Source organism: Cucurbita pepo, chromosome 11 (genome assembly GCF_057944985.1).
Source record: "Cucurbita pepo subsp. pepo isolate OVF chromosome 11, ASM5794498v1, whole genome shotgun sequence".
In the NCBI taxonomy this organism is placed as follows: Eukaryota; Viridiplantae; Streptophyta; class Magnoliopsida; order Cucurbitales; family Cucurbitaceae; genus Cucurbita; species Cucurbita pepo.
In genome coordinates, this window is record NC_141808.1 from 14,974,555 (window position 1) to 14,997,955 (window position 23,401).

General features: G+C 34.3%; 2 protein-coding genes and 1 long non-coding RNA gene across 3 annotated transcripts; 2 read left to right on the top strand and 1 right to left on the bottom strand.

The window, feature by feature from the left end:
• Positions 1 to 2,281: 2,281 nt before the first annotated feature.
• On the top strand, positions 2,282 to 3,804 carry LOC147790406 (putative pectinesterase 10). Its single transcript, XM_087128703.1, has 5 exons — positions 2,282 to 2,551; positions 2,616 to 2,775; positions 2,934 to 3,164; positions 3,248 to 3,495; positions 3,599 to 3,804. Exons 1-5 carry the CDS (start codon positions 2,343 to 2,345, stop codon positions 3,753 to 3,755), a joined length of 1,005 nt encoding a protein of 334 aa, XP_086984829.1. The 5' UTR covers positions 2,282 to 2,342; the 3' UTR covers positions 3,756 to 3,804.
• A 7,387-nt stretch (positions 3,805 to 11,191) lies between these two features.
• LOC147790407 (uncharacterized) lies at positions 11,192 to 11,527 on the bottom strand. The gene has a single exon (XM_087128676.1). It carries the CDS (start codon positions 11,525 to 11,527, stop codon positions 11,192 to 11,194), a length of 336 nt encoding a protein of 111 aa, XP_086984802.1.
• Positions 11,528 to 16,320: 4,793 nt separating this feature from the next.
• Positions 16,321 to 17,115, top strand: LOC147790408 (uncharacterized). The gene is made up of 3 exons (XR_015423020.1): positions 16,321 to 16,617; positions 16,701 to 16,948; positions 17,054 to 17,115. It is a non-coding gene; the product is annotated as an uncharacterized LOC147790408 (long non-coding RNA).
• Positions 17,116 to 23,401: the final 6,286 nt, after the last annotated feature.

A 23,401-nucleotide genomic window follows, 5' to 3' on the forward strand; every position in this document is an offset into this window, starting at 1 on the left:
AGGTAATTCACCCATATTAGTATATATGACACGTGTAGAACCACAGGCACGTGTCAACATCAAATATAACCATGCCGATAGTAAGGCCACTTACCTGACTAGCTTAAGTCGTTGTCACGAATATATCTTTAATGAAAGTTTTATTCCGTCCTTTGAAATCCGAATCAAACTATGTGAGCCCATGACATTAGTTTCAAGTTTGAACTCTATAACATTATCTCTAATCTACCTTGGTCCATATATCTATTATGCTATCTTCACTAAATATCTCATTTTCTATTATTACTGTTGTAGGGAATATACAAAATTTAATAGAGTTTATTGTCCTCTGATATTTTCGATTTTATTTTTAAATTCGGTTCACCAAATCTTTCCTCAATCTTCCATCCTCACTTATGATTGTATAAATAGATTTTCATTCCCTAAACAGACATTCCTGCTCAGATAAACAAATATTATTGGCGAATTTTAATCAATTGTTTGCCTAATCTTACAGATTTATAGAATTCTCAACAAAAATCTAATTAACTGGATAGGTGAAAAATGAAATTTGATTATGACATGATCTAGTAAAATGTTGGATAAAGGAAAGAAGATTTGATCCTAAATTAATTTCTTATAACCATTGCAATAAATGAAAAGGGAATCTAAGATAGGATTTTACCATAATAAAAGACCAAAATCTAAATCTGCAATCTACGTCTCTTGAAAGCCATTTTACTTTTTTTTCTCCAATCTTTTATGTTTATTTTTTTGGACGAATTGTGATATTGTGCCATGCATTGAGTTGAGAAGATGAGATTGGGATGAGAGGTTAGTGGAGAGGGGTGAGTAAGTTTTTTTTTTATTTTTTTATTTTTTTATTCTTAAGTAATCATTTTTAGTTATTTATTTATCAATTATTATTATAACTATTATTTTTAGGTATAATTTTTTTTATTTGTTTATATATATATATATATATATATATATGTGGGCTATTACAAAGAATATCAAGATCGGGGCTCTGATACCATGTTAAGAGAAAGAAATAGAATTGGGATCGAAGGTGTGTATTCTCATTGATATTCATAACGTTTAAATAGGATAGAAGCTACCAACTAATATCTACCAATAATGAAAATATAAACTAATTAAATATTGAGAATAAAATAAAATATACTACTCATCAAATCATAAACAAAATAATATTAACTCATTACGAATATCTAAAATATATTTCATAACTAATTATTATAATATATTTTCCAAATATTGTATCTGTATTCTTTCTATTTATTTATTTATTTATTTATTATTATTATTATTTGCTTTATTTGCCACTCAATTCTCTTAATTCAAATATACTAATTAATTTTATAAATATAAATTTATTATATTCAAATTAACAATATTTTTTATTTTTTAAATGAGTTGATTTTGTCTTAGATTTTAGTTATGCCTAATTTATTTCTTATATTAGAAAACAAAATCTAACTTCTTAGTGTTATTAGAGGTGTATACAAATTCGGTTGGAAAAATTGTTTGGATCAATTTAAAATTTTGGGTTGATTGAATTGATAAAAGAATTTGAATAGAGTTTCCAACTTAGCTGAAACCTTTATTTATTAGTTGAGTTGGGTAATTTTTTAAAAAAATTGTACTCATCCATAATAACTAAAGTTTAAATATCCAACATTTACTAATTACAGTATAGTACTAATATCGACTACAATAGTCAAATATTCTTAATCTTTGTAAAAATAGGGAAAGGTTGGATCGGGTTGTAACCATGTTTTCGAGTTGGTAGGGTTCACCCGACCAAAAAATGTCAACCACAAACTCAACTTGAGTATTTGTCTTTCCAAAAATTCAATCCAATCCAAAGAGGAAAAAAAAAAACATCTAATATAATCCAACCTTAATTCAGCTTTTATGGTTTTAGTTGGTAGTCTAAATTGGTCCCGTTATTAGGTCATATGAACAATATTTATATAATTTTATATAATTAGTTAAAGTAAGTTTGTAATTTTCTAAAATAGGAATAAAATTAACTAACGTTTTGAAGTTCATACCCATCTTTAAGCTCTATTAAGGTTAGGAATTCTTTTCGTTCCATTGCATAATCAAGACTGCAGAAGAGAGGGAGAAGGGAGATTTGATAAGGTATGCCAATTCATAATATTATTATTATTTTCGTCGTCATTTCATGGGCTTAATTTAAATAATTAGACTAAATTAATGAAACTATCCCAAACTAACCATAAAGTTTAAAGATCTTATCGAGACAATTACCAAGTTTTTGAATATTTTTATTAATATAGTGAACTTGCAGATTCCAGCTCCCTTCTAAACCCAAAAGAATGCAGCTACTATCTCCATTTCTCTTGCTCTTCACCCTGTTTAATGCTGCAATGAACTTTACAAGGGCCCTTGACTTTAAAATTCAATCCGTCATTGTTGTTGACAAGTCTGGCAAAGGCAATTTCAAGACCATTCAAGCAGCCATCGACTCAGTTCCACTTAACAACAACAAATGGGTTAAGATTGAAGTCAACCCTGGTGAATACAGGTAATACAACACATGAATATGCCTAATTCTAGTGAGGTTATGTTCTAATATGGTCATTTTGTAGAGAAATGGTGACAATCCCGTCAACAAAATCATTCATTTATCTACAAGGGGGTCACCGCAGTACGACGGTTATCACTTTCGATGGTCATCAACAAACAAATACTAGCGCTACATTTAATTCAATGGCTGATAACATTATTGCAAGAGGCATTACCTTTGAGGTATTACAGCTTCTATAAACTAAACTTAAAGCTCATAGTTGCATGATAAGTATAAGTATAGTATGCACCTGAGCAGTCACAGAAGACTTCGATTGTTCAATCATTGATCATAGTCTATCTTGTATGAATTGTTGCTTTTATGCTGGTGCTGCATGCAGAACTCCTTCAACCTAGCAGATGCTCCACAGCTGTTTGATAAAATTACTGGAACTTTCTTTACACAAGCATTAGCTGCAAGAATCTACGGTGACAAATCGGCTTTTATCAACTGTGGATTCAAAGGGTTTCAAGACACATTATGGGATGTAAAAGGCCGCCACTATTTCAAAAGTTGTTACATTGAAGGTGCCATAGATTTCATCTTTGGTAATGGTCAATCAATTTATGAGGTAATCAGTTCGACTTCTTTTATCTGCAAATTGTCATTGGCGATGCTCTACTAATAACACAATGGGAGAGACTAAAAATGCAGGGCTGCTTGATATATGTTAATGTTGGACTTCTCCCTGAAGTCAACCAAGGATACATTACTGCACAAGGTCGACAATCCGCAAACGATCCAAGCGGATTTGTATTTCAACAGTGCACCATAATGGGGTCGGGCAAAGCTTTTTTGGGGAGAGCATACGGTCCTTTTTCCAGAGTTATATTCAAAGATACGAACATGGGGAAAGTCGTAGCACCAGAGGGATGGGATGCCTGGCACTTCAAGGGCCAAGAGTAAGTTCAAAACCTAAAAATAAAAAAAATAAAAAAAATAAAAAAAAAACTTTTCAAGTTCTAGATTTTATTGCCAAGTTCTAATTCGTGTTACATTCTGTAGGACAAATTTTGTGTACATCGAGTTCAATAGTAGGGGGACAGGATCTTCCCCTTCCAAAAGGGTTCCATGGGCAATGACGCAGGGAAGCTCACAACTAAGCGGCTACTCCGTCAAATCCTTCATTAACCAAGATTGGTGGATTCCCAATTTCCTTTGAGACACTCTTATATATGAACTCACGATGATTAGGCCTTACTTGTGTGAACTCACCCGGTCAATAAGTTTAGGGTTGTTTAGTTTCATATTTTCCTTCTACAAGCTGTATACAAATTTAATAGGAAATTTGTTTTGTGATTTGTGTTTCTTTTTTGTTTCCAAGCTTTCTGTTTGGAAATGCTTCGTTGTAAAGAACAAATGAAATTTGAGAGCTCTATTCATGTTTCAAACTACACAATTTCTTCGAACGATACTTGAGAATTAACTTCAATCTTTCTATAAAAGATAAGATATCATTTAGGACATGAGTTCTCTCATGGAGAGACGTGATTAGTAGTAGTTTTGGTGCACAAATTAGAACTCACCTTAGAATTCAAAGAAAAGAGTAACTACCTTTCTCTTTTAAAAGAACCATATGAGGGCATTCGTCTTGTCTGCATATGAGGGCCACAACCCACTCTCTTCATAGTATGGTTGTGACACTATGCAGAAAAGGCCAAAAGTCAATTCTAAGAGAACGAAGGGCATGTTTTGAACCGATTATGAAACGGCTAAAATGACTTTTGTCATGTTTAAGACCACTCTCAATCGTGTCTTCGAGATTATCTAAAATCAACTTAATACTCAAGTTCACAATTTTGAACACAATTATCTTACCAGAAAAATTGGTCGAACCTTCTTAGGGTCTTTTTGGGATTCTTATTCCCCTGTTTTTAAAGAATTTTTCAACACTTCATATTAGACCTTCCACGTTAGGAATGTCCAAACTTTGAGTCATCAAACTAAGTATAAGCAAACTATATTCTAATAGCACATGATCTCAAGTTTCAACATACAATCACGGTTCAGCAATCCTAACTAATTGAAATTTACCCTAATTTTCCAATCGGTACAAAATAATGAAATTCATGGATCAAATTCACCAAAAAAAAAAAAAAAAAAAACCATTACCCTTCCCATTTTATCTTTATTTTTGTGTAGGTATCTGAAAATGGGAAGTGGCAGAGTCTGAGTGGAGTACTTGATAAAACATCCAAATTCTTAATGGTGAACAACCATAGCCAGATTAGCTAGATTCTTCTTCTTGCGAACATCATATGCATCAAACGCCATTGAAAATTGCCCGCTGAAGATTGGTTGCCATTTGAGGAAGCAGAATCGAACACTGACATGGGGAACGTGGGGAGAGCATATGGTCCTCTTTCCAGAGTTATATTCGAAGATACTAACATGGGTTACGTGGTAGCACCCTGGGATGGATTGCCTGACACTTCAAGGGCCATGAGTAAGTTCACAACACAAAAGATGAAAAAAAAAAAAAAAAAAAAACAAAAACAAAAAACAAAAGCTTTAAGAGTTCTAAGTTTTATTGTCAAGTTCTAGTTGATGTCACATTCGGTAGGAAAAATTTTGTTTACATCGAGTCCAATAGTAGGGGGAAAGGATCTTCCCTTTCCAAAAGGGTTCCATGGTCAAAGACGCTGGGAGTCTCACAACTAAATGGCTACTCTGTGAAATCCTTCATCAACCAAGATGGGTGGATTCCCGATCTCCTTTGAAACACTCTTATATGTGAATTGATGATGATTAGACCTTAATTCTGTTAACTCACCCTGTCAATAAGTTTAGGGTGGTTTAGTTTCATATTTTCCTTCTACGAGCTATATACCAATTTTATAGGAAATTTGTATTGTGATTTGTGTTTCTTTTATGTTTCCAAGCTTTTTGTTTGGAAATGCTTCATTATAAAGATAAAAAATGAAATTTGAGAACTCTATTCATGTTTCAAACTACACAATATCTTCGAACATTATTTGATAATTAACTTCAATCTTTCTATAAAAGATAAGGTATCTTTTAGGATATGAGTTTTGTTAAAGATCACGTGTTTGTTTAGATTGCTGTCAGTTATTATCTGAATAAATCTACTCATCGTTAGGAGTTGATTTAGTTTTGATTTGTTTACTGGATTGTTACCAGATCTTCTGCAGTGTTTTAGGTAAATTTTCTAAATATCTTTTCGTATTTTGTATATATAGAACTTTCTTGCTCTTCATAATATAATTTTCTCATCAACTATTCAATCACTCATTCTTTCATTAACAATTGGTATTAGAGTCGTCTTCTTAAGGGATATGTGAGATAAAAATGGAAGGAGAATCTAGTTTTTCAGCTGTTGCTCCACAAGTTTTAGATGGAGACAATTATCAAATGTGGGCAGTTCGTATGGAGACTTATTTGAAGGCCTTGGATCTTTGGGAAGCAATAGAAGAGGATTACGAGGTCCCTCCACTTCCAGCAAATCCTACTTTAGCACAAATCAAAGTACAGGAGGACAAGAGTACTCTCAGGCTTCCAGCAAATCCTACTTTAGCACAAATCAGAGGATTCATGGAATGAATGTCCTGAATTTGATTAGGGATTTTGAGTTGCAGAAGATGGAGTCTGAGTCGGTGAAAGAGTACTCTAACAGGCTTCTCAGTATTGCCAACAAGGTGAGATTGCATGGTTCAGTGTTAAATGATTCCAGGATTGTTGAAAAGTTGCTAGTCACTGTTATAGAGAAGTTTGAAGTCACCATTACTACTCTGAAGAACACCAAAAACTTGCCAAAGATTTCTCTTATAGAACTCTTGAACGCTTTACAAGCACAAGAGCAAAGGAGGTCTCTGAGGCAAGAAGGGGTGATTGAAGGTGCCTTACTTGTTAAACATCAAGACAACAATAGGTATAAAAACAGGAAAAATTTCAAAAACTAATCGACGAATGGAGATTCATCTGTTAATTATTAGAAGACAAAAGGAGGAGGTTTCAAAAAATCATATCAACCTTTACTCCATTGTGAGAAGAAAGGTCATCCACCATACAAGTGTTGGAGAAGACTTGATGCCAAATGCTCCAAATGCAATCAGCTTGGACATGAAGCTGTGATCTACAAAGACAAAGGTCAGGTGAAAGAAGTAGATGCACAGGTAATTGATCAAGAAGAAGAAGACCAATTGTTTGTGGTCACTTGTTTCTCAGACAAAGAATCAAGCGAAAGCTGGTTGATTGACAGTGGGTGAACAAATCATATGACATATCACAAGAAGTTTTTTGAGGAATTAAGAGACACTGAAGTCAAGAGAGTGAGGATTGACAATGGTGAACAATTGGAAGTCAAGGGAAAAGGCACAGTAGCTATAACAAGCTAGGAAGGTACAAAATTTATTCCAGATGTTTAATTTATACCTAAAATTGATCAAAATCTCTTAAGTGTTAGTCATTTACTTGATAAGGGCTATAAGATGTTATATGAGAATAAGTAGTGCTTGATTAGAGATGCTAGTGGCAAAGACTTGTTCAATGTTGGTGCATGTTTGATTCAGATTATAAGATGAGATAATGGTAAGGAGTACACTTCAGAAACTTGTAACAGGTTTTGTGAGAAGTTGGAATTGAACATCAATTGACAGCACCATACACTCCTCAACAGAATGATATCAGTGAAAGGAGGAATAGATTAATAATGGAGATGACGAGATGCATGCTTTATAAGAAGGATCTTCCAAAACATTTTTGGGGAAAAGCAGCAAACACTGTTGTGTGCTTCCAAAATCGAATTTCAACAAAAGCTGTGAAGGACCTGACACCATTTGAAATTTGGTATGGTTACAAACCTTCTTTAATGTTCCTTAGAGTATTTGGGTGTCTTTGCTTCACTTACATTTCATAGGTCATGCGTGATAAGCTTGACAAAAAGACAGAAGTTGGCATCTTTGTTGGGTATAGCACTATATCCAAAGCTTACAGAGTTCTTCAAGCACACACTAGTCATGTTATTGTGAGCCGAGATGTTCATTTTGTTGGAAATGAGCAATGAAATTGGTAAGAACTAACGAAGGTGAATCAGATTTCTAATGCACCAAACAATTTAATCTTTGGTATTATGTTAGAAAAGTCTGAAGATGAACGACAAGATACTTTGGTTGATGATGCACCTGTCAGAATAGGAGCTTTTGGTGATCGAAAAAAATAAAACTAGGGAGTTGATTGATCGACCTCTAAACAGAAAGATAATTGGAGTAAGATGGGTGTTCAGGAAAAAGCTTAGAGTTCACAGCATCTAAATAAGGAAGAGTGCTAAAGATCATGTGTTTGTTTAGATTGCTTTCAGTTAGTATCTGATTAAATCTCCTTATAGTTAGAAGTTGATTTAGTTTTGATTTGTTTACTGGTTTGTTACCAGATTTTCTGCCGATTTTTAGGTAGATTTTATAAATATATTTTTGTATTCTCTCTGTATATAGAGCCTTCTTGCTCTTCATAATATAATTTTCTCGTTAGCCATTCAATCACTCATTCTATCACTAACAAGTTCTCTCATGGAGACACGAAATTAGTAGTAGTTTGCGTGCACAAATTAGAACTCACCTTCGAATTCAAAGAAAAGAGTAATTACCTTTCTCTTTTAAAAGAACCATAAGCCCTCCAAAAGAGGCATTTTTCGCATCCACCTATGTTATTACGTGTCATAGTCATACATTTTCAACTTTGCAATGAAATGATCTTAACACGATTACGACAACCCTTGAGGGAAACCCAAACCCCATATACATTTTTCGCCCACCTTTGAGGCTTCGTCGGACCTTAGACGAGGTTTGTCTTCGCCAACCGAATATAACTTGTGCGGTACACAAGTTGCCTGCATGTGCAGGCATAATCTTCTGTGACCCAATCGACTTGCCTCTACACTAGACCAAGTCATTCGGCTCGACATCGCCTCAACTCGGGGCCAAGCTCTCTCAATGCAACATTGCGTCTATCGAGGCATTGGACCCTCCCACGTCCATACCATATCATTTACGAACTTTGTACTGAATAAGGGGTGTATGATCCAACCTCTGACACATGGGCTAGGGCGCAATGATGGCACGCTGTGCCGTCCAATACTGTTCTTAAAAAACTCATTTCAAAGGAAGTTGTCTGAAACATTCCTCTCGCAACGCTCGCCCTTATTATGACACACGTATGTGACACAGGGTAGCTTGCTTAGGCCATAAGGCCCAATGATGGTGGAGAGTCGACACCATACCTCCCCTAAGGTACATTCTAAGGAATTTTCAATCTTCCTGGAGTAGACGTAATTTTGCTTAACGACCATACAGCCTTGTGGAGCGTCCGTTCAATGTCTGATTGACACCAAACTTTGCAAGCATTCATATTTCATATGGATGGACTTAGTGGCTCAAATTCCCCCTATAACCCTAACTTTCAAGGTTAAGGTTCGGAGCCCTACCCTGCACTTCATCAAGCTTATCTTTGTTCCTCTTGTCCACTCATTGGCTCCATCACAGTGATGCCTCATCTTAGCTTTAATGCACATTCCTTTGGTGTGTTAGATGATCCATCGTCCTCCTCGGTTGCATCATGGCATTCGTCTTGTCTGCACATGAGGGCCACAACCTACTCACTTCATAGTATGGTTGTGACAATATGCAGGAAAGGCCAAGAGTCAATTCTAAGAGACAACGAAGGGAATGTTTTGAAGCGATTATGAAACGGCTAAAATGACTTTTATCATATTTAAGACTACTCTCAAGCGTGTCTTTGATTATCTAAAATCAACTTAATACTTGAGTTTACAATTTTTGTTAGTGAAATTATGAGTGATGGAATGGTTGATGAGAAGGTTTATTATGAAGAGCAAAAAGGCTCCGTATATATATATACAGAGAATATAAAAAGATATTAACAAATCTACCTAAAAATCTAGTAACAAACCAGTAAATCAAATCAAAACTAAATCAACTCCTAACTAGAGATTTAATCATAAACATTAACAGAAAGATACTAACTGATAGAAATATAAAACAAGTGATCTTTAACACTCCTCCTTGTTTAGATACTGCAAACTTCAAGCTTTTTCTTGAACACCCATCTTACTCCAATTATCTTTCTGTTTAGAGATCGATCAACCAACTCCTAGGTTTTTTTTCTCGATCTTCGAAAGCTCCTCCTGCATTGCAGCCATCCAATGTTGATTGTTTTTTTTGCTTCATGGAACCCTGTAGGCTCACAAAAAGCTACATTACACCTTTGATAAATATCAGACAACAACCTTGTACCTCTGACAGGTGCATCATCAACCAAAGCATTTTGTCGTTCATCTTCAGACTCTTCTAACATGCAAGCTTCAAATGGTGTCAGGTCATTCACAGCTTTTGTTGAAATTCGATTTTGCAAGTACACAACAATGTTTGCTGCTTCTCCCCAAAAACGTTTTGGAAGATTATTCTCAGGAAGTATGCATCTTGTCAACTCCATTATGAATCTATTCCTCCTTTCACAGACGCCATTGTGTTGAGGAGTGTATGGTTCTGTCAATTGATGTTTAATTATAGCCTCTTGACAAAACCTATTAAAAGTTTCTGAAGTGTACTCCTTGCTATTATCTGATCTTATAGTTTGAATCAAGCATGCACTTTCATCCTCAACTCTGGCTTTGAATTTCCAAAATACAACCGCAATTTCTGACTTTTGGTTCAACAAAAAGATCCAACACATTCTTGTTAGATCATCAATAAAAATAATGTAATAAAAATTACTATTTAATGATGGTGTTCGCTGAGGACCACAAAGATCAGTATGAACCAGCTGCAGCTTTTTTTAGGCTCTCCATGCCTGTTTAGGAAAGGGTTACCTATGTTGCTTCCTAAAATTACAAGCACGACAAAGAGACATGTCATCATCAATGTCAGTGAGTCCTTCTACCAGCTTCTTTGATTGCATCTGAAGCAAACCTCGATGATGAAAGTGCCCAAGTCTTTTGTGCCATATCTTAGTGGCACTAGCTCTTGATATAAAGGCCATCTGCTCTTTCTCCATTGGATTTAGAGCAAAGCTTTTTTCTTTCATTTTGACATTGAACAAGTCTTTGCCACTAGCATCTCTGATCAAACACTGCTTATTGTCAAATAACATTTTATAGTCTTTATCAAGTAACTAACCAACACTTACGAGATTTTGATCAATTTTAGGTACAAATAAAATATCTGGAATAAATTTTGTACCTTCATAGCTTGTTCTTGACTTCCAAGAGGTCACCATTGTCAATCCTCACTCTCTTGACTTCAGTGTCTCTTAATTCCTCAAAGACCCCACGTCATATGTCATATGATTTGTGCTCCCACTGTCAATCGACCCGCTCTCGCTTGATTTTTTGCCTGAGAAACAAGTGAACACAAACAATTGATCTTCTTCTTCTTGATCAACTACCTGTGCATCTACTTCTTTCACCTGACCTTTGTCTTTGCAGACCACAACTTCATGTCCAAGTTGATTGCATGTGGAGCATTTGGCGTTGGGTCTTCTTCAACACTTGTATGGTGGACGACCTTTCTTCTCACAATGGCGGCAAAGTGGATAGGATTTTTTCAAACCTCCTCCTTTTGTATTCTAATAATTGGCAGATGAATCTCCATTCGTCGATTGGTCTTTTAAATTTTTCTTGTTTTTATACCTCCTGTTGTCTTGATGCTTAACAGGTAAGGCACCTTCGATCACCTCCTCTTCTCTTATGCTTGTAAAACATTCAAAAGCTCCGTAAGAAATCTTTGACAGGTCTTTGGTGTTCTCTAGAGTAGTAACGGTGGCTTCAAACTTCTCTGGAATAGTGACCAGCAGTGTTTCAACAATTCTAGAATCGTTTAACACAGAACCAAGCAATCTCACCTTGTTGGCAATGTTGAGAAGTCTACCAGAGTACTCTTTCACCGACTCAGACTCCTTCATCTTCTACAACTCGAAATCTCTAATCAAATTCAGGACTTTCATTCCACGAATCCTCTCATCTACTTCATATTCAGTCTTGAGGTAATCCCATATTTCCTTTGCTGTTTTGAGAGACATTATTCGCATGAAGATCATTTGAGATACGACTTCAAATAGGCAAGCTTTTGTCTTTGATTTTCTTGTCTTCTTTTACTTTTGTGCTTTGATTTGTGCTATAGTAGGATTTGCTAAAAATGGAGAGACATCATAATCCTCTTCTATCACTTCCCAAAGATGAAGGCCTCCAAATAATTCTTCATATGATCTCAAGTTTCAACACAATCACTATATCTCATCAGCAATCCTAACTAATTGAAATTTACCATAATTTTCCAATCAGTACAAAATAATGAAATTCGTGGATCGAATTCACCAAAAAAAAAAATTATTACACTTGTGATTTTGATTCTCTATTTTTTGTGTAGGTATCTAAAACTGCGAAGTGGCAAAGTCTGAGTAGAGTACCGGATAAAACATCAAAATTCTTAATGGTGAATAGCCATAGCCAGATTAGCCGAATTCTTCTTCTTGCGAACATCATATGCATCAAACGCCATTGAAAATTGCCCCCTAAAGTCCTACAAAACTGTTTCCAATCTACAAATAATGTTTATTGCAATCTTAAATGTTGATACTACAATTTAATTTTAAAATTTGTGTTTATTAAAATTATAAATTAAAAAAGATTATATTTAAAATTTCAAAAATATAAATTGAAAATTTACGTTAATTTTTAAAAAATTGGAAATGGAAAACTAAGAGATTTATTATAAATTTGTTTTTTAAAAAAAGTTTGTATACTTATTTGATACAAAATAGACATAAATCTCAAAATTAATACCTCTTATAAATCTCAAAATTAATACATCTTATAGGAGATCATCATCACTCTTACAAAATAATCAGTAATACTTTCTTCCTTTTTCATCTCTACAACCTCAAATTATCTCTTACTTCAATAAGAAGAGATTTCCTCTACTTTTTAGCTTCCACGGAACTTTCAGTTTATTGAGTCCCAAACAATTTTAATTTGAGTTTAGGTCATATTATACATATTACTCCATTTTAAATATAATAGACCAAGTTATAAACTTTTGAAATAGTCAGAGTTATATATTATGACTTACGTGTTTCGAAAACATCTTTAAAACGACACAACAAAAGACTAAATAAAATAAATAAGCGTTTAAGTTTAAAACATCTTATTCTAGCCTAAGTCAAAGAACATCTTATTCTAGCCTAAGTCAAAGAAAATAAATACCACTATCCTATGCATGTGCCATGGTCTCGAGTTGCGATGCCGTCGTCAACCGTACAAGAATGCCTTGCCTTATCCTGAAAAATGTAGTAGCACATGGCTTGAGTATTTAAAGAAATACTAAGTGAGTGACCCCACTATCGGGGTTAAATTCAAGAACATGTGAATGCAATGACGGGACCTATCCTTTCAATCTATTTTCCTATGGTACTGTCCTAACGGGTAATTTGGAAGTGTATCATCTACTCTACACACAACCCATACGTGCGGGTATGAGCTCACCAGTCAGTTCGCACACCGCTGGGCCACCTTACTTGTCGGGCGAGCATACACTCGGACTCTCCCTAGGCCGGACACCCGTTACAACTAGTAACCGTCACAGCAGCGCTATGAAAAACATAACGATCATTGTCCTGCCATTGGATGTACGCGTCCGTACCCTCGTGATGGAATAGGAGAATTCCCCTAAATGCATGAGCACACATAATGCATGAGGTCCCCAACATTTCTACTTTTATCATTAATGAATATAACCCCGCTATCATCTTTCATGCTTAACATGTCATTTCTCATTTTTCAGTCTACGTATCATACATAATCCTAACGGGTTACATTTCATTTCATTTATCGTGATATCATGTCATTCATAACATGTTGTATACATACAATTTAGAAAAGATAACATGACGCTCCATGCTTTTAACATGTCGTTTCATAAAGTGCAATTCATACAACAATTACCTCAAAAATAACATATCACATCACAATATATCGTATCATAAACATGTCATATTGTAAACACTTCGTGATCATATCGTTCCCTAACTTATCATAGCCTTAACGTTTTTATACCTATCACAGTCATATCGTTACGTGAATGTACCTTAGCCATATCATCACAGGAATGTATCCTAACGCTATCGTTCTATCAATCTATCACAAACGTATCCCTTTCTACCCATATCCTAACCATATTCTTTCATCAATCTCCCCTATTCATAGCACTCCGGTATGTTAACTAATCTTAATGTTTCATGAACGTATCTTACTCCTATCGTTTGATTTTGTTTCGTGCATCATTCTCGTATCATATATCAAACATATCCTTCAACACATCGTACCATAATTATTATCATACAATCCACATATAAGCATACCGATTCACAGATAATTCACACATATCAGTATATATGATACGTGTGATCCCATGGCATCAGTTTCAAGTTTGAACTCTATAACATTATCTCTAATCTACCTTGGTCTATTGTTAAAAGTCTTGAAATGTTATATATATATATATATATATATATATATATATTATGCTATCTTCACTAAATATCTTATTTTCTATTATTATTGTTATAGGGAATATACAAAATTGAATGGAGTTTATTGTCCTCTCATATTTCCGTTTTTATTTTTAAATTCTGTTCACCAAGATTTTCCTCAATCTTCCCTCCTCACTTATGATTGATTGTATAAATAGATTCTCATTCCCTAAACAGACATTCCTACTTAGTGTTTACTTATAATCATCTCTAAATTAATTTCTTATAATCATCTCTATAAATGAAAAGGGAGACCAAGATCATCTACGTCTCTTGAAAGCCATTTTACTTTGTTTTTCTCAATATTTTCTATTTATTTTTTGGACGAACTGTGATATTGTCCCGTGGGTTGAGGTTGAGGAGAGAGGATGGGATTGGGATGAGAGGTTAGCAGAGAGGGGTGAGTAAGTTTTATTTATTTATTTATTTTATTTTTAAGAGTTATTTATTTATGAATTATTATTATAACTATTATTTTGACGCATATTTTTTAATTTGTTTATATTTTTTATATTATATTATATTATATTATATTATATTATATTATATTTTATATATATATATATATATATATATATATATATATATATATATATATATATATATATATATATATATATTTATTTGGGCTATTACAGAGAATTTCAACATCGGTGCTTTGATACCATGTTGAGAGTGAGAAATAAAATTGGGATCGAACGTGTGTATTCTCATTGATATTCATAACGTTTAAATAGGATAAAAGCTATCATATCAACTAATTCCTACCAATAACAAAAATATAAACTAATTAAATATTGAGAATAAAATAAAATTTTGGGTTGGTTGAATTGATAAAAGAATTTGAATAGAGTTTCCAACTTAGCTGAAACCTTTATTTATTAGTTGAGTTGGGGTAATTTTTTAAAAAAATTGTACTCATCCATAATACAAGTTTTATTAATAACTAAAGTTTAAATATTCAACATTTACTAATCACAGTATAGTACTAATATCGACTACAATAGTCAAATATTCTTAATCTTTGTAAAAATAGGGAAAGGTTGGATCGGGTTGTAACCATGTTTTCGAGTTGGTAGGGTTCACCCGACCAAAAAATGTCAACCACAAACTGAACTTGAGTATTTATCTTTCCAAAAATTCAATTCAATCCAAAGAGGAAAAAAAAAAACATCTAATATAATCCAACCTTAATTCAGCTTTTATGGTTTTAGTTGATAGTCTAAATTGGTCTGGTTATTAGGTCTATGAACAATATTTATATAATTTTATATAATTAGTTAAAGTAAGTTTGTAATTTTCTAAAATAGGAATAAAATGAACTAAGGTTTTGAAGTTCATACCCATCTTTAAGCTCTATTAAGGTTAGGAATTCTTTTCGTTCCATTGCATAATCAAAGTGTCCATTTGACTGCAGAAGAGAGGGAGAAGGGAGATTTGATAAGGTACGCCAATTCATAATATTATTATTATTTTCGTCGTCATTTCATGGGCTTAATTTAAATAATTAGACTAAATTAATGAAACTATCCCAAACTAACCATAAAGTTTAAAGATCTTATCGAGACAATTACCAAGTTTTTGAATATTTTTATTAATATAGTGAACTTGCAGATTCCAGCTCCCTTCTAAACCAAAAAGAATGCAGCTACTATCTCCATTTCTCTTGCTCTTCACCCTGTTTAATGCTGCAATGAACTTTACAAGGGCCCTTGACTTTAAAATTCAATCCGTCATTGTTGTTGACAAGTCTGGCAAAGGCAATTTCAAGACCATTCAAGCAGCCATCGACTCAGTTCCACTTAACAACAACAAATGGGTTAAGATTAAAGTCAAACCTGGTGAATACAGGTAATACAACACATGAATATGCTTAATTCTAGTGAGGTTTATATTCTAATATGGTCATTTTGTAGAGAAATGGTGACAATCCCGTCAAAAAAATCATTCATTTATCTACAAGGCGGTCACCGCAGTACGACGGTTATCACTTTCGATGGTCATCAACAAACAAATACTAGCGCTACATTTAATTCAATGGCTGATAACATTATTGCAAGAGGCATTACCTTTGAGGTATTGCAGCTTCTATAAACTAAACTTAAAGCTCATAGTTGCATGATAAGTATAAGTATAGTATGCATCTGAGCAGTCACAAAAGACTTCGATTGTTCAATCATTGATCATAGTCTATCTTGTATGAATTGTTGCTTTTATGCTTGCGCTGCACGCAGAACTCCTTCAACCTGGCAAATGCTCCACAATTGTTTGTTCAAAGTGCTGAAACATTCTATACACAAGCATTAGCTGCAAGAATCTACGGTGACAAATCGACTTTTATCAACTGTGGATTCAAAGGGTTTCAAGACACATTATGGGATGTAAAAGGCCGCCACTATTTCAAAAGTTGTTACATTGAAGGTGCCATAGATTTCATCTTTGGTAATGGTCAATCAATTTATGAGGTAATCAGTTCGACTTCTTTTTTCTACAAATTGTCATTGGCGATGCTCTACTAATAACACAATGGGAGAGACTAAAAATGCAGGGCTGCTTGATATATGTTAATGTTGGACTTCTCCCTGAAGTCAACCAAGGATACATTACTGCACAAGGTCGACAATCCGAAAACGATCCAAGCGGATTTGTATTTCAACAGTGCACCATAACGGGGTCGGGCAAAGCTTTTTTGGGGAGAGCATACGGTCCTTTTTCCAGAGTTATATTTAAAGATACGAACATGGGGAAAGTCGTAGCACCAGAGGGATGGGATGCCTGGCACTTCAAGGGCCAAGAGTAAGTTCAAAACCTAAAAATAAAAAAAAAATAAAAAAAATAAAAAAAAAAGTTTTCAAGTTCTAGATTTTATTGCCAAGTTCTAATTCGTGTTACATTCTGTAGGACAAATTTTGTGTACATCGAGTCCAATAGTAGGGGGACAGGATCTTCCCCTTCCAAAAGGGTTCCGTGGGCAATGACGCAGGGAAGCTCACAACTAAGCGGCTACTCCGTCAAATCCTTCATTAACCAAGATTGGTGGATTCCCAATTTCCTTTGAGACACTCTTATAATATGAACTCACGATGATTAGGCCTTACTTGTGTGAACTCACCCTGTCAATAAGTTTAGGGTTGTTTAGTTTCATATTTTTCTACAAGCTCTATACAAATTTTATAGGAAATTTGTTTTGTGATTTGTGTTTCTTTTTTGTTTCCAAGCTTTCTGTTTGGAAATGCTTCGTTGTAAAGAACAAATGAAATTTAGAGCTCTATTCATGTTTCAAACTACACAATTTCTTCGAACGTTACTTGAGAATTAACTTCAATCTTTCTATAAAAGATAAGATATCATTTAGGACATGAGTTCTCTCATGGAGACACGTGATTAGTAGTAGTTTTGGTGCACAAATTAGAACTCACCTTAGAATTCAAAGAAAAGAGTAAATACCTTTCTCTTTTAAAAGAACCATAAGCCCTCCAAAAAAGGCCTTTTTCGTGTCCACCTATGTTACTACGTGTCACAATCATACATTTTCAACTATGCAGTGTCGTGATCTTAACACGATTACGACAACCCTTGAGGGGAACTCAAACCCCATGCACATTTTTTGCCCATCTTTGAGGCTTCGTCGGACCTTAGGCGAGGTTTGTTTTCGCCAACCGTATATAACTCGTGTGAAATCCAAGCTAGTTTTTCTACACAAGCTATCTGCGCGTGCAGGTTCAATCTTCTGTGACCCGATCGACTTGCCTCTATACTAGACTAAGTAATTCGGCTCGACCTCGCCTCTAGTCGGGGTCAAGGTCTCTCAATGCAACATTGCGTTTATCGAGACATTGGTCCCTCCTGTGTCCATGCCGTATCATTTACGAACTTTGTACTGAATGGTGGGTGTATGATCCAACCTCCGACACATGGGGTGGAGAGCGATGATGGCACATTCGTGTCGTCCAATTCTGTTCTTAAAAATCTCATTTCAAAAGAAGTCTGAGACACTAATCTCGCGATGCTAACCCTGACTATGACAACGTATGTGCCGAAGGGTAGCTTGTTTAGGGCACAAGGGTGGTGGAGAGCTGACACCATACCTCCCCTAAGGTACATTCTAAGACATTTTCAATCTTTTTGGAATAGACGTGATTTTGCTTAATGACCATACGGCCTCGTGGAACGATGGTTCAGTATTGACACCAAATTTTCTAGTATTCATATTTCATAGGGATGGACTTAACTCCAGAGCCACATGCCCAAATTCCCTTCATAACCGTAACTTTTGAGTTGTAGGTTCGGAGCCCTATCCTACCCTTCATCAAGCCTATCTTTGTCCCTCTTGTGCCACTCGTTTGCTCCATCTCAGTGATGCCTCAACTTAGTTTCAATGCACATTCCTTTGGTGTGTTAGATGATGCACCGTCCTTCTCGGTCGTATCATGGCATTCATCTTGTCTACATATGAGGGCCACAACCTACTCTCTTCATAGTATGGTTCTGACACTATACAAAAAGGCCAAAGTCAATTCTAAGAGAATGAAGGGCATGTTTTGAACCGATTATGAAACGGCTAAAATGACTTTTGTCATGTTTAAGACCACTCTCAAGCGTGTCTTCGAGATTATCTAAAATCAACTTTATACTCAAGTTCACAATTTTGAACACGATTGTGTTACCAACAAAATTGGTTTCTGATGATTAAAAGCATATTTCGAAGAACCTGACAAAGGTGACTTAAGCTATTTAAAAATCATTTCCAAAAATGGTCGAACCTTCTTAGGTTCTTTTTGTGATTCTTATACGGTATCTCATCAGCAATCCTAACTAATTGAAATTTACCCTAATTTTCCAATCAGTACAATATAATGAAATTCGTGGATCGAATTCACAAAAAATGATTCTCTATTTTAGTGTAGGTATCTGAAAGTGACAAAGTCTAAGTAGAGTACCTGATAAAACATCCAAATTCTTTATGGTGAATAGGCATAGCCAGATTAGCCGGATTCTTCTTCTGCGAACATCATATGCATCAAACGCCATTGAAAATTGCGCCCTTCAAAACTTCAAATAGTGTTTATTGCAATCTTAAATGTTGATTTATTACCATTTAATTTTAAATTTTGTGTTTATTAAAATTTTAATTTAAAAAAGATTATATTTAAAATTTCAAAAATATAAATTGAAAATTGAGTTCATTTTTAAAAATTTTGAAATTGAAAACTAAAAAATTTATTATTAATTTTTTTTTTTAAAAAAAAAGTTTGGATACTTATTTGATACGAAATAGAGATAAATCTTAAAATTAATACATCTTATCCGAGATCATCATCACTCTTGCAAAATAATCGGTGATACTTTCATCCTTTTGATCTCTACTACCTCAAATTATCTCTTATTGCAATAAGAAGAGATTTCCTTTACTTTTTAGCTTCCACCGAACTTTCGGTTTATTGAATCCGTAACAATTTTAATTTGAGTTTAGGTCATATTATACATATTACCCAGTTTTAAATATAATAGACCAAGTTATAAAATTTTGAAGTTATATATTACGAGTTATTAGATATAAATTAAAGATTTTTTTTTTTTTTGGATTTTGGAGGAAATAAAAATTAGTTAAAAAAAGAAAAAAAAAAAAAAAAAAAGGTCTGAGAGGGACATGGCATAGTGTTAAGAATGAACAATAGAATTCGGAACCAAGGTGTGTATTCTCATTGATATTCATAATGTTTGAAATAGGATACAAGCTACCAACTAATCCCTACAAATAAAGAAAATATAAACTAATTAAATATTGAGAATAAAATAAAATATACTACTAATCAAATCATAAACAAATAATATTAACGGATTACTGATATTTAAGATATATTCCATAACTAATTATTATAACACCCAACTTGTCTTTACGAGTGTAGGTCAATTACACCCAACTTGTCTTTATGAGTGTAGGTGAATAACACCCAACTTGTTTTTAGGAGTGTAGGTGAATAACACCCAACTTGTCTTTCAGAAAATAGAGAGTGTAGGTGAATAACACCCCAACTTGTCTTTCAGAAAATAGAGTGTAGGTCAATAACACTCAACTTGTCTTTGAGAAGAGAGTGTAGGTCAATAACACTTTTGCCTTCCCAGTAGTGAAAATATTTGTCAAGTTAACTCTAAACAAGTATTTGCTAATGATCTAGACACATTGGTTTGCTTTTTAGACTTTCAAGAAATTATTGAATTTCCAAGAAAGATGCAAAACAAAAAAATAGACCACCTCTAATTGGTTTGCTTTCTAAGACTTATCAAGAAATGATTGAATTTCCCAAAAAGATGCAAAACTCAGAAATAGACCGTCTTTGATGTATCTTAGAACTTGAAGAGCTGCTTCTTGATTTATGCATAAATGATTCACTCAAGGATTGGTAATTTGTTCCATTTAATTTGACTGTAACAAGTAAATATCCTGGCTGATCAAAGAGTGATGAATATAATAAGGATGTGTTAAATAAACATCCGAAGTTTTGAAGTTGGATAATAACACCAAGATCGGTGTTCTGGATCACTTGAGAGGTTGTGAAGAAAATACGAACATCTTGAATATGCCACCTTTGAGCTTGGTGAGAAATTTGAAGATGCTTATAACGTATTCTTGATATTGGATGACCGAGAATAGTTTGCCAACCACAGTTCTCGGTTTAGTAGAATGATTGAGATTCGGAAGAAATGGCAATGGTTTGGAAGCTGTTGAAAGCAGGAAGTTGTGGTTGTTGTGATACTCGATTGGACTTATCTCGATGGATGAACAGCGGCTGTAAAAACATCACTGGTTGAGTTAGGGTTTAGCTCTGGCTCTAATACCAAACCCTAACTCAAGAGGAAATTTTGAGATTTAAGAATGTAACGACCCAAATTTTTTTACTTAATTTAAGGTCACTACTGTATACGTATCCTACACATTGAACGCAGAAGACTTCATTTAAATTCCATAAAACATATCCTTTATCTTAAAACATGACCATGGACTTACGTGTTTCGAAAACATATTTAAGACCACACAACAAAAGACTAAATAAAATCAATAAGCGTTTAAGTTAAAAACATCTTATTCTAGCCTAAGTCTAAGAAAATAAATACCACTATCCTATGCATGAGCCATGGTCTCGAGTTGCGATGCCGTCGTCAGTCGTACAGGAATGCCTTGCGTTAACCTGAAAAATGTAGTAGCACATGGCTTGAGTATTTAAAGAAATACTCAGTAAGTGACCCCACTATCGGGGTTAAATTCAAGAACATGCGGATGCAACGACGGGACCTATCCTTTCAATCTATTTTTCTATGGTACTGTCCTAACGGGTAATTTGGACGTGTACCATATACTCTACACACAACCCATACGTGCGGGTATGGGCTCACCAGTCAGTTCGCACACCGCTGGGCCACCTTACTTGTCGGGCGAGCATACGCTGAGACACTCCCTAGGCCGAACACCCGTTAGAACTAGTAACCGTCACGGCAGCGCTATGAAAAACATAACGATCGTTGTCCTGCCATTGGATGTACGTGTCTGTACCCTCGTGATGGAATAGGGGAATCCCCCTAAATGCATGAGCACACATAATGTATGAGGTCCCCAACATTTCTACTTTTATCATTAATGAATATAACCCCGCTATCATCTTTCATGCTTAACATGACATTTCTCATTTTTCAGTCTACGTATCATACATAATCCTAACGGGGTTACATTTAACTTCATTTATCGTGATATCATGTCATTCATAACATGCTGTATACATACAATTTAGAAAACATAACATGACGCGCCATGCTTTTAATATGTCGTTTCATAACGTGCAATTCACACAACAATTACCTCAATGATCACACAAAACAATCTAAAAATAACATATCACATCACAATATATCGTATCACAAACATGTCATATTGTAAACACTTTGTGGTCATATCGTTCCCTAACTTATCAGAGCCTTAACGTTCTTATACCTATCACAGTCATATCGTTACGTGAACGTACCTTAGTCATATCATCATAGGAACGTATCCTAACGCTATCGTTCTATCAATCTATCACAAACCTATCCCTTTTTACCCATATCCTAACCATATTATTTCATCAATCTCCCCTATCCATGGCACTCCGGTATGTTAACTAACCTTAACGTTTCATGAACGTATCTTACTCCTATCGTTTAATTTTGTTTCGTGCATCATTCTCGTATCATATCTCAAACATATCCTTCAACACATCGTACCATAATTATTATCATACAATCCACATATTATAACATAACATAAACATAATATAAGCATACCGATTCACAGGTAATTCACACATATTAGTATATATGACACGTGTAGAACCACAGGCACGTGTCAACATCAAATATAACCATGCCGATAGTAAGGCCACTTACCTGACTGGCTTAAGTCGTTGTCACGAATATATCTTTAATGAAAGTTTTATTCCGTCCTTTGAAATCCGAATCAAACTATGTGAGCCCATGACATTAGTTTCAAGTTTGAACTCTATAACATTATCTCTAATCTACCTTGGTCCATTGTTAAAAGTCTTGAAATGTAATATATATATCTATTAAGCTATCTTCACTAAATATCTCATTTTCTATTATTACTGTTGTAGGGAATATACAAAATTTAATAGAGTTTATTGTCCTCTGATATTTTCGATTTTATTTTTAAATTCGGTTCACCAAATCTTTCCTCAATCTTCCATCCTCACTTATGATTGTATAAATAGATTTTCATTCCCTAAACAGACATTCCTGCTCAGATAAACATATATTATTGGCGAATTTTAATCAATTGTTTGCCTAATCTTACAGATTTATAGAATTCTCAACAAAAATCTAATTAACTGGATAGGTGAAAATGAAATTTGATTATGACATGATCTAGTAAAATGTTGGATAAAGGAAAGAAGATTTGATCCTAAATTAATTTCTTATAACCATTCCAATAAAAAAATTGTACTCATCCATAATACAAGTTTTTATTAATAACTAAAGTTTAAATATCCACATTTACTAATCACAGTATAGTACTAATATCGACTACAATAGTCAAATATTCTTAATCTTTGTAAAAATAGGGAAAGGTTGGATCGGGTTGTAACCATGTTTTCGAGTTGGTAGGGTTCACCCGACCAAAAAATGTCAACCACAAACTAAACTTGAGTATTTGTCTTTCCAAAAATTCAATCCAATCCAAAGAGGAAAAAAAAAAAA

Coding starts and splice junctions, on each gene's coding strand:
- LOC147790406 (XM_087128703.1), top strand. CDS start 2,343: ATGCAGCTACTATCTCCATTTCTCTTGCTCTTCACCCTGTTTAATGCT. Junction 2,776..2,933: donor CAAGAGGCATTACCTTTGAG/GTATTACAGCTT, acceptor TGCTGCATGCAG/AACTCCTTCAACCTAGCAGA. Junction 3,165..3,247: donor ATGGTCAATCAATTTATGAG/GTAATCAGTTCG, acceptor CTAAAAATGCAG/GGCTGCTTGATATATGTTAA.
- LOC147790407 (XM_087128676.1), bottom strand. CDS start 11,527: ATGAAGGAGTCTGAGTCGGTGAAAGAGTACTCTGGTAGACTTCTCAAC.